Below are 11100 nucleotides of genomic sequence, written 5' to 3'. Positions count from 1 at the left end.
AATTTCTCTATTTAAGCCACTTAAAAACCATGCCATGGTAGTTTCTCTATCATCTTCGATAGTTACTCGAATCATGGCTATCTCCATTTCTTTTTTATAATCTTCAACTGATTTAGATCCTTGAGTGAGCCTTTACAGTTTCTTATGGAGCTCTCTATAGTAAAATGATTGAACAAACCTTTTCCTCACAATAGCTTTCATTTGAGTACAGGTGGTGATGGGTGCCTCTCCATTACGTCTCCTAGAGATGAGCAACTGATCCCATCAAACCAAAGCATAATTTGTAAATTCAACGGTTGTCAACTTCACCTTTTTTTCCTCAAAGTAGTTATGGCATTCAAATATTAACCCCACTTTTTGCTCCCATTTTAGATAAGTTTCAGCATCATTTCTTCCTTGAAAAGAATGAATCTTTATCTTGATAGAATTAATGTTGTTGTCCCTCCTTTTGCGTATTCTTTACACTGTTGACTCTTCATTATCTTCATCTACTTCCCTTTCTATCTCGTCATCATTCAACATATTTCTTTTTTTCCTATTATGCCTCCTTTGATTAGGACCAACTTGTCGGCCTCCAAGGCTATCTATATCACCTTTTATGTTGTTTGTCTCTATTAAGCTTTCCAAACTACCTTTGCATTGCTTCTAAGATAAAGGATATGTCATTCATGGTTATCTCATGCTTCTCACTTCTAGGATTTAACATGATGTAGAACATGTAAGAAAAATGTTAGTAAAGAAAATTCCTCACAACACTCCCTTACGTGTTTCACTCTTGAACATACTTGTCACTTCTCTCGTGTTTTCACTCAGTATTTTGGCTTTAATCCTTTTCTAAGCTTACACTCTTAAGCCTTTTACCACTTTATTCTCTTCTTCAAGTCGTACTTCAGAATTGAAAACAACTCAATCAAGATAAATAAGTAGTTGTTTATGTGACACTTCAAGCAATCATAATGAATGAGAAGGTAAATAATTAACACTAGATGCAAACTAGATAAACAAGAACATAATCTTAACACATGGATTAAGGTGGATGTGTTTCTATAAATTAATTAATGTAACTAGGATACAATTGGCTGCTTTTAATATAATGGAAACATGAGATATATGAAGAAACGAAACTAAAAATGTAAGAAAATAATTCAGGACTAAAGATAATAAAATTCATATCATTCCCAGTGAGAAATTTGAATATATAAACCTATAATCTATTCACAATGTAAGTTACGCTCTAATATGTGAAACAGATGTACTTTAACTAAGATGGACATAATTGAAAGTTTAACGAACACATCTGATGCCCAAAGAAATAAATAAGTTTGAATTTGTAATAGAAATCAATTCTAATATTTTTTTTCTTCATTTTATCTTTTTTTTAACTTTTAAAAAAAATTGGCTGATAAAAAATGAAGATGAAGAGACAAAGAACACAGAATTGAAGATAAAAACAAGATGCAACCAGAATTAAGAATAACAAGGATATAAGTTGAATAGTCTAAACAAAGAAGAACAAGAAGATAAACTTAGATAAATCAAATACAAAGGATACCTAAAGATTTATCCAAGGCCAAAGCTCTGAAACCAAACTGATGTGAACCTCAAGGATCAAAGATTACATCCAGAACCCCACATATACATTTAGCATAGATAGCTCAGAACCCTAAACAAATCATTCCTACTAAATCTATAATTAACCTATAATTGAGAACTTAGGTGATTTGGATGAAAGATATTTGATAAGTTTAACTCAATTCTTGATACAACAAGAAGAATAAGAATTCTCACTTGTCAAAGTTCTGTAAAGGCAATGAAATTCATTCAATAATCAAAGTCTGTCATATTACATTGAAAATGAGATATTTATAGCCTAAAACACCTAGATTCTGTTAAAAGTTCATAATTAATACACATATAAATATAGACATTTATAAACCTATATATTTAAAAACTTGATATTAAATGATCTAGGAAAATACGAACATAATTTAATTGTTTAGGAAATGAACTAGGAAAATATGGCATTAAATGACCTACGAGAATACGAACAAAATTTAATTATCTAGTAAATGACCAAAGTAAACCTAGACATTCACTCCAAATTTTACCCACACACTTAGACGAAATTAATGATATTCTTTGGCTCTTTTGATTCTTCAAATAGTCTACATGTGTTAAGTTCTTACTGTATCGATCTATGTAAAAAGTCTTGGAATGCATATTTTATCTTCTTGGTTTGAAATCTTGTGATTGGAACAGCTGACATTGTAATCTCTTCTTCATATTTCTCTTTTTGTGATATATTAATACTTTTTGAACCCATGTCTGCATCACTATTCTTAGAAGATGATTGAGTATGTCGAGTATTCGACAACTATTCTTGGGATCCATAAAGAGAAGAAGCTATATGTCAAGTTGAGTGAATGTGAATTATGGTTGAACTAGATAACATTTTCAGGATATGTGATTTCTAAAGATGGTGCTCGATTGGCCCATCAAACATTAAGATTGTGGTGGACTAGAGACGACCAACCAATGTTACAGAGTCAGAAGCTTCCTTACCCTTACAGGCCATTATCGCCGACTTGTGAAATGATTCTCTTAAATTGCAGCTATTCTAACTCAGCTTCTAATGAAAGATTTAAATTTTGAATAGAATGAGAAGTGTGATAGGAGCTTCAATGAATTAAAGGATCGATTCACAATTGTGCATATTTTAGTCATTTCAAGTAATACCGATGGATTTGCAATTTTTAATATATTTTCACCAAGGATCGGGGTGTGTTTTGGTACAACATGGGTGAATGATAGCTTATACCTCTAGATAGTTGAAAAATCACGAACAAAACTGTTCAATCCATGACTTGGAACTTGCTGTAATTGTGTTTACTCTGAAGATTGGCAGTATTATCTGTATGGTGAGAGTTTTAACATTTATATAGATCACAAGAGTCTTAAGTATATGTTTTCACAGAAAAAGCTGAATATAAGGTATTGAAAATTGATGAATCTCTTTTACCATATAGGAAAAAACAATGTATTAACAAACACTCAACGAAAAAAATACTTGTAGTCTTATTTATATGAAAATTGTTAGAAGAAGTATGGGGTCTGAAGATTCAAAAAAAAGAAGTCGAGAATATATCTGGCCAACTTGAAGATGCAAACAGTTCTACTATAAAAGATTAAAGACGCTCAACCATCTAATCTTCTGTTGAAGTTGATTATGGATGATGTCAAAAAAGGGTTATTATAAAGATCCTATTTGTAGCTTCTAACAAAAATTAAGGTTCAAAAAGAAGTTTCTTGCAAAAAGGATATTATTTCTTGTTATGATGGATGATCTTACTTTAGCTTTGGACATCATGACTTTGACTCTCTATCAAGCTATATTGATTCCACCCTTATCAATGCACATGTGTCTTGCTTCTATTTTTTGAGCTATTTTCTCTTGGATAATAATTGATTTTGGCCTTGATATCTTCATGAGAGTTGTAGTGTAGATGTAGGCTCTCTAATATATCTTAAATCACTTTAATTGAATATGTAGAATTTGTGTTACAACTTAATTACGAATAGAAATTAAATTAAAATTCTTTGAACTATATGCTTGATTTTAATTTCCTGCCTCAAACTATATAATACCCATGTATGATTGTTTTCATTAACCCATTTGGTTACTTTCTTCTTGTATCCAAAAAAAAAATACAATTTAATCAAACCAAATATAACTTAAAAGGAACTTAAATATCCATTTCAAAGTATTGGCCCATTTTCATTTTGTGCAAAAAAAACAAAATGTGACGTGGAGTAAATAAAATATTTATGGGAAGCACAAAAAACTCTCTTCTCCGTGGGCATTTAATTCAATCCTGATATGCCACGTGGCATACTTCCAAGACACGTAAGAGATCCCTCTCGTCTGAGACATGTGGGTCCACGATGTCCTCTCAGATCAAGACCAACTGTTACAACGTAAACGACTGTTTGTGCCTCTTAACGCTTTCTCACTTACGCACGCTCGTCTCTTCCGTCATTTAACGGCAACGTCCTGACGGCGTTGTCTGCTCCGCCTTATATAAGTACTTTAGCGTATCTTTGTTCTCCTCTCCTTGTCTTTAATCCAATAATCCCTCCCATTCATCATCCACACTCGGAGCTCCGTACCCGAAAAATCCACCATCTCGGGTAAAAAAAAACCGTAACGTTCTCCGGTCATTTTCTCCCGGAGAGAAATTTTCTCTCCTTTTTCTTTTTATCTCCCCCTTGTTCATATGCATTTTGTCTCCCCCACAATCGAGATTTTTCCTCTGCCTTTTCAAAGCTGTGTTTAGAGATCTCAAATCCACGATACATCTGCTTGTGAACCCACGAGCAGGTTCTGAAGTTAAGGGAGGGTAAGACTTTTCTTTCTGGCTCAACTTTCTGGGAAACCAAACCGAGAATCTTGCTTATTCTTATCTCTGTAAACGCTTTACTCAGATCTTTTGTAAAAAAAAAAATTCCATTTTTCGTTGATGGGTTTTTTGGTTTTATGTTTTTGTGATAGTAGATGACATTCATTAATGGAATTGGATTGAGAAAAAGGCGTGATTGATGCAGGAATGTAGATAGTGAAGAAGAAGAAGAAGAGGGATTGGGAGGGAGGTGGAGAAATCAATGAATGCAGAGTAAATAAAAGCAGAGAAAAAGAAAAAGGACCCCAGGAGGTTTTATTAGTCCTTTAAAGAAGACAGCTAAGAGGAGAAGACACTACCAGCAGCCAGTGAGTTGTAGAACAAATATAGATATATATTTATATATAACTTCATTTATTCTCTTATCTTTGAAAAATATTGTCTATTATTTGGTTTTTTATTTCAGAAAAAATTATTTTTGGGTTTTTTCTTAACATATATATATGTATATGTATATGTATATGTGTGGTAGGTCGTTTTCGAATAATAGTGATGAGTGTGGTAGTTTTCAATGTGTTTTTCACTGTTTTCTCTTCTCCATTTTGTTTCTTTGTCTATTCATCCACTGCTTTCATTTCTCGACATCCCTCTGATTAGTCCATCATCAACATCAATTTTTTAAATAAAAAAATTTGAATTTTTAAAATATTTTTATTTCAATAAAAATGGATTTTTTTTTAATTATCCATTTGTTTTTCTTTTTTTATGTTCTTGAATGGGAAATTGTTTGGGGCAAGAAAGGAATTTTTCTGGGTTTGTTTTGATTTTTTAAAATGTTTTTCAATGGGTTGGTGTTTGAAACTTTGAATATTTTTTTAAACAAACTCATGTCCCATGTATATATATATATATATGTGTGTGTGTGTGTGTGTGTATATATGTACATATATTCTCTCTTTTTGAATAATTGATTGGGATATGTTTTCCTGCTCTGATCCCGAGTTTCTTTTTCTTTTCTTTATTTTCCCCCTCTTTTTTAAAGCCTCCATAATCACCAAACATATCTTAGTTGAATTTATTTGGTCCCTTTTAGATCAGCCTTACTTCCTTTTCCTTTTGTTTTTCTCTTTGGTTTCTCGGTATCCAAACACTGTCCAAGTTTCACAAGGTACGAGGGATTAACATTTATTTTCTCCCTCCCTATTTAGTATTCACCCCAAAAAATCCATTATAATATAATAAGAATGTTCCATTGTCTCTTTCAAATTTACCAATTTACCCTTTTATTAATAATAAGATTAAATTGTGAATGTAGGGGTAAAAAGGTAAAAGGAAGGAGGAGAAATGTTTACGTGTATCGCATGTACGAAACAAATGGCGGAAGGAGGAGAGGAAGTGGAAGGAAGTGGAGGAGGAGGAGCGCGTGGGAGTGGGACGCCAAATACAAAAGACGCCGTCAAAAGCCTGACGGCGCAGGTTCTTATAAAAACATCTTCTCTCCATTTTTTATTTTCGCTTTTTCCACTTTTCTTTTTCTTGTTTGTGAAAACGAACAAAATCATATCCCCATTCTCTGATCTCCCGGGCCCCACTTCTCTAAGAATCTTTTATTTTATTTTATTATTATTCAAAACACTAATACTAAATAAAATAAAACAATATACTAATTGGGATTTTATTTTAAATCAACAATGTATAAAAATTTAAAAAAATTTAATATTCACTTCATTTCTAACTAGAATAATTGATTTTTTTTTTGTATAATGTAAATAAATATTATATAGTAATTGTTTATAGTATTTTTAATTAAATATGTAAAAAAAAAAATTAATATTTAATATGGATTAAACTTGCTTATCACATGTTTGTAAGTATATTTTTTAAATAATGAGGAATTATTTTCAGTCCATTTTTATGTTATGCACAAAATTTGATTTTGATATATTATGCATAATTATTATGTTAATTTTGAGTTTTTAGTTTTGAATTTAGACAACATTTTAAATATTTGTTATATTATTATAGTTTGTTTTTAAAATTCTTTCGTTATATTTTTTTAATGCATAATATTTTTATATTATTGTAAAAATTGAAAGATATATTTCAATTTATATATAATTTATTTTCAATAAAATTTGAATTTTATAATAATTAAATATTAATCTTAATAAAAACTAATTTTTTATTTAATTGACACAAATTATGGTAACAAACATGAAGAAAAAAAGAGGTTTGAAATAATTATTTTTAAATATTTAATAAGAACGAAAACTAATATATACATACACAGACTGCAACACGCATGCTTGTTGCAGTGTGTACCTATATATACATATTACTTTGACTGATTTTTTAAATATTTTCATCAACTAGATTTTTTTTTTTTTTTAAAGAAAGTACAGAATACTTGCAGTATATATATATATATATATTCATTTTTATTAAAATAAATTTAAAGAAAGGGAAATTTTGGCACATATATATATAGTATAGGGTGTAATGTTAGAATTTTGTCACGTGGAGTAACGATAGCAGTACGCATCTGGGTGTATTGTTGACTCCGTTGACCATCACGTGAAGACATTCTTATTTTCTGCTTTTGTTAATTTTAAAATTATTTGATTTTAAGGTATGACATAAATTAGTAAAGAAAATTCTGATTGTTGAAATGAACACGTAATTGTCATAGTCATGAAGGTACTTTAGGGTTTAGCTGGTACCACTTTCTTTTTTGGGGACTTCAAGAATTTTGATTCTCTTAATTAAATTACCAAATTATTTATTAAAAAGAAAATCATGTCAGTAAATAAAATTACCAAATTATTATTTTTGCAAATTTCTTTTTGAGTATTTTCTTGTTTTAAATTATACTATGAGAGAAAAAAATTAAAAAAAAAAAAAGAAAATAAATTTTTAATTGATTGTGATTTTGGCAATGGTGAATTTTTTTTAGGCAAACCATATTGATTTTGATAAGGCTTTTCACTATACTAACTTTGGCAATGGTAAATATATATAGAGCCTAGGCAGGAAGAGGGCTATATGACATATACCTACTCTATTACCCATCTTGTAAACACATTAATCTCTAGGGTTTGTTTGGCTTCATGTTTTAATTTAAGAGAACCCTAAAAAACAAGCTTGTATTTCCACCTAAGGAAGCTTTGTTGTTGTTCTAATGCTCTTTTAATTTACTTTCCAATCTGGGTTTTAAAATAAAGGGGTTTTAGTCAAATCATGCTCTGATTCTCTTCATTCTGTAACTTCTTACCAAACATATATATATATATATATTCCCATGTTGTGCAATAGTGAATGTCTTTAGAAAAAGACAAGGTTGTATTTTAGGAAAAGAAAGAAATTCAAGTGTCCTTGCCCTGACCCACCATTGAATTCTTGTCGATTTACTGTATATATAAAGTCCCACTACCATATTATATAATATATAATGTGGAATAAGCAAGAAAGAAAGAGAAAATTTACAGACCAAGAATTTAAAAAAAAAAAAAAAAATACTATAGACAAAGCTGGTCTCAGGTTGGAATGTTTACAACCAATATGCCTTTTACCTCTCCACTCAGTTTCATTTGGCCAATCTTATTCTTACATAGATATATTTTTATATATATTTAATGTATGTCAATGTCGTACTTAGAAGTAAAAAATATGTAGTAATCTAGCATAAGGTTTAAAAAAATATGCATATATTATGTTAAACTCGTTGAGATGGTTTAGATGGATTACTTTAATGTGGATTTTTCTAGAAGTCTGACTGTAGTTTTTTCTTCTATACTGAAGAAGTTTCATGTAAAATTTTGTATTTATTATTTTTATTTTATTGTACATTAATTTAGTTTAATATCATTATTGACTTATGTGAATTAATTAAAAATTATTTTAATTTATACAATTAATTATATTTCTTATTCAGTACCTAATAAAAACTATTCCAATAAAAGTAGTTACCAACTTTTGGTTTTTCTCTTTTTATCAATATTTGAGTATCAATGATTTGCAGATCAAAGATATGGCATTGAAATTCTCTGGTGCTTACCGTCAATGCAAGCCATGTACTGGCTCCAGCAGCTACAAAAAAGGACAACGACCATATCCCGATTTCGATACTGCATCAGAAGGTGTTCCCTATCCTTATTTTGCAAGCTCAAGCTCAACACCTGCTTGGGATTTTACAAGCTCTGCCCACCATCCACCTGGAAGGTCCGATTCAAGATTTACAGGAGTGTTTAATGGTGATCGAACTCCAGGAGGAGGCACCGAGTCTTGTGATGTGGTGCTCGATGACGAGGATCAGCCAAAAGAATGGATGGCACAGGTGGAGCCTGGTGTTCATATTACTTTTATCTCCCTTCCTAATGGCGGCAATGATCTGAAGCGTATACGTTTCAGGTACGAAAACATGTAACCAGAAATCAATCTAAAAGCTTATAACATATCCATGGACTAATAAACAATGAAAATCTGCAGCTGGGTCCTTATTCTAGACCAAAGGCATTATCATATATTCCAATATGATGATAATATTGTTAAAAATTACTGTAAAAATTATAATATATTAATTTATAGTTAAATAAGATTTATTTTTTAATCAGATTTGATCAATATTTATCTTTTAAATATTATGTAATTAGTGTTACTTTTTCTTTTAATTAAATTTATCTATATTTATTTTTTAAATATTATATTATTAGTGGTAGTTTATTTTTATAAGATTAATTTATATAAAATCTTATTTAAAAGTACAGTAAGTTATCAATTCGGAAATTAATTGAAGTTCAAGTTTTCTTCAAATAGAAAAACTCCAACAACTATCTTCATTAATAATGGTTTTGCTTCTGTTACATTAGAAATTGAACTCTCTTTACTATTAGATTTCATTGTAAAACAGAAAGATATACAAAAATCAAATACTTTAGACCAATAACTGATTTTAAATGCACTTTGTTTGAAGCCGAGAGATGTTTAATAAGTGGCAAGCTCAGCGGTGGTGGGGCGAGAACTACGACAGGATAATGGAGCTGTACAATGTACAGAGATTTAATCGCCAAGCTCTTCACACTCCTCCGAGGTCTGAGGATGAGGTACATCAGTTTTTGACAATTTTCCTTTTCATGTCACTAGGAACAGCTATCACTAAGAAAATCTCATCTAGTATATGATTCACGTATGCAGCAGAGAGATTCATCTTACTCGAGGATGGGATCAGCGAGGGAAAGCCCTATGATAAACAAAGATTGGACACCGAGGCACCACTATAAACCCTCTGGAAGTAAAGGGTATTTCCCATCTGAGCATATGGATCAAGGTGGCAACCAACACTTCCACGCTGGCCCCAGTGCTTATAGTTCAGGTCCTCCAAGAGGTGAAGCATCTTCCATGGATGCATCAAGAACAACAACTTCTTCTAGAGATGAGCCTTCTATCAGTAACGCAAGTGAGATGGAATCCGAATGGGTTGAAGAAGATGAACCTGGAGTTTATATTACCATCAGACAGTTAGCTGATGGCACTAGGGAGCTTCGCCGAGTCAGATTCAGGTGACAAATTCGTATCTCTCTGTATTCTGTGTTGAATAACTTCTGGTGAAACAAGATGGATGCTTGTCCATCTTTATCTGCAAGTTACTAAAACGAGCACTTTAACACATTTTCGTTATTGATTCAAGTGATTTAATTGATATGTATAACAAGATGTTTCATTGACATAGAAATTCTGGCAACTTCTTACATTTTTCTTTCTGGTTTGATGCAGCCGGGAAAGATTCGGGGAAGTCCATGCTAAGCTGTGGTGGGAAGAGAACCGAGAAAGAATACAAGCACAATACCTCTAAATTAGGTTCATACATAATACACATAGATCGGAAGCTGGAAGTAAATGTATTAGAGGTGCAGTTGGGTATCCCAAGAAAATGAACTCAACATCCAATTTTGTTTTAATGTTGCATCCTAAAATCAAAATTTTACACAAGAAGGAATTTATTTTCTTGTTCCCACCTTTTAAGAGCTTTTATATTTGGGATTCATGGGATTATGGAGCTCTCAAATGAAATGTTATATGTTTGTAACACAAATTAATAGGTGAAGAAATGGAATTGAATTCTTAAAATTTGCTACTGTTATTTCTTGTAGTGCAAGTTAATAGAGAGAAACAAATTTATTTACTCTATTCTTATATTATACTAGAAATAAGACATAATCAGTAACAAAAGAGAATTTATTCATATACTACATGTGGCATTAGTCAATAGGAGTTACATAATTATTTTTCTCAATATGAGTCAAACTTATGAATTTTGTACTTTTTATTAGCTTTCTCAAATACTTCTCTTGTCTTCTTAATCATCACACCCTACTTTTACAATCCAAGACTAGTATAGAATTTATTAATATATATAATAGCAGCTTAATACAATATAAGATAAGATAATTGTAAGGTCTTAAACTCCGTATTGAGCAAATTACAATGTGATATATTTATGAAAAAATTTCATAAACATACAAGAATTAAAACAAATATTAAACTTAACCAAAATATGTCTTGTAAATTTATTTATCAATAAATCAATTTAATTGAAACATTATCTCAAAACTCAAAAAATTGAACTCCTTTAAGATAAAGTTGTTTCTCAATCTAAAGACAAACTTTAATTGATATATTTTAATTCTCTAAATTGGGTCCTTAATTA

The 11100-nt window shown here is 30.7% G+C and overlaps 1 protein-coding gene across 3 annotated transcripts; it reads left to right on the top strand.

Moving 5' to 3' along the window:
• The first annotated feature begins 3961 nt into the window (after positions 1 to 3961).
• On the top strand, positions 3962 to 10531 carry BRX (DZC (Disease resistance/zinc finger/chromosome condensation-like region) domain containing protein). Of its 3 annotated transcripts, none has more exons than XM_022047390.2 (7): positions 3962 to 4397; positions 4603 to 4765; positions 5713 to 5873; positions 8416 to 8804; positions 9367 to 9496; positions 9591 to 9952; positions 10167 to 10531. In XM_022047390.2, the coding sequence occupies exons 3-7, from the start codon at positions 5742 to 5744 to the stop codon at positions 10243 to 10245; spliced, it is 1092 nt and encodes a 363-aa protein (XP_021903082.1). In that variant the 5' UTR covers positions 3962 to 4397; positions 4603 to 4765; positions 5713 to 5741; the 3' UTR covers positions 10246 to 10531. The 3 variants fall into 3 exon arrangements, with proteins under 3 accessions (XP_021903082.1, XP_021903080.1, XP_021903081.1); XM_022047388.2 differs by having other exon boundaries at positions 4083 to 4397; positions 9588 to 9952; XM_022047389.2 differs by having other exon boundaries at positions 4083 to 4397; positions 4553 to 4765; positions 9588 to 9952.
• The last annotated feature ends 569 nt before the right edge of the window (positions 10532 to 11100 follow it).

The sequence above is a fragment of the Carica papaya genome, chromosome 3 (genome assembly GCF_054855325.1).
Source record: "Carica papaya isolate Zhongbai chromosome 3, ASM5485532v1, whole genome shotgun sequence".
NCBI classification, from domain to species: Eukaryota; Viridiplantae; Streptophyta; class Magnoliopsida; order Brassicales; family Caricaceae; genus Carica; species Carica papaya.
The sequence above is the reverse complement of the archived record's forward strand: the minus strand, read 5'-3'. Positions and strand labels throughout refer to the sequence as shown.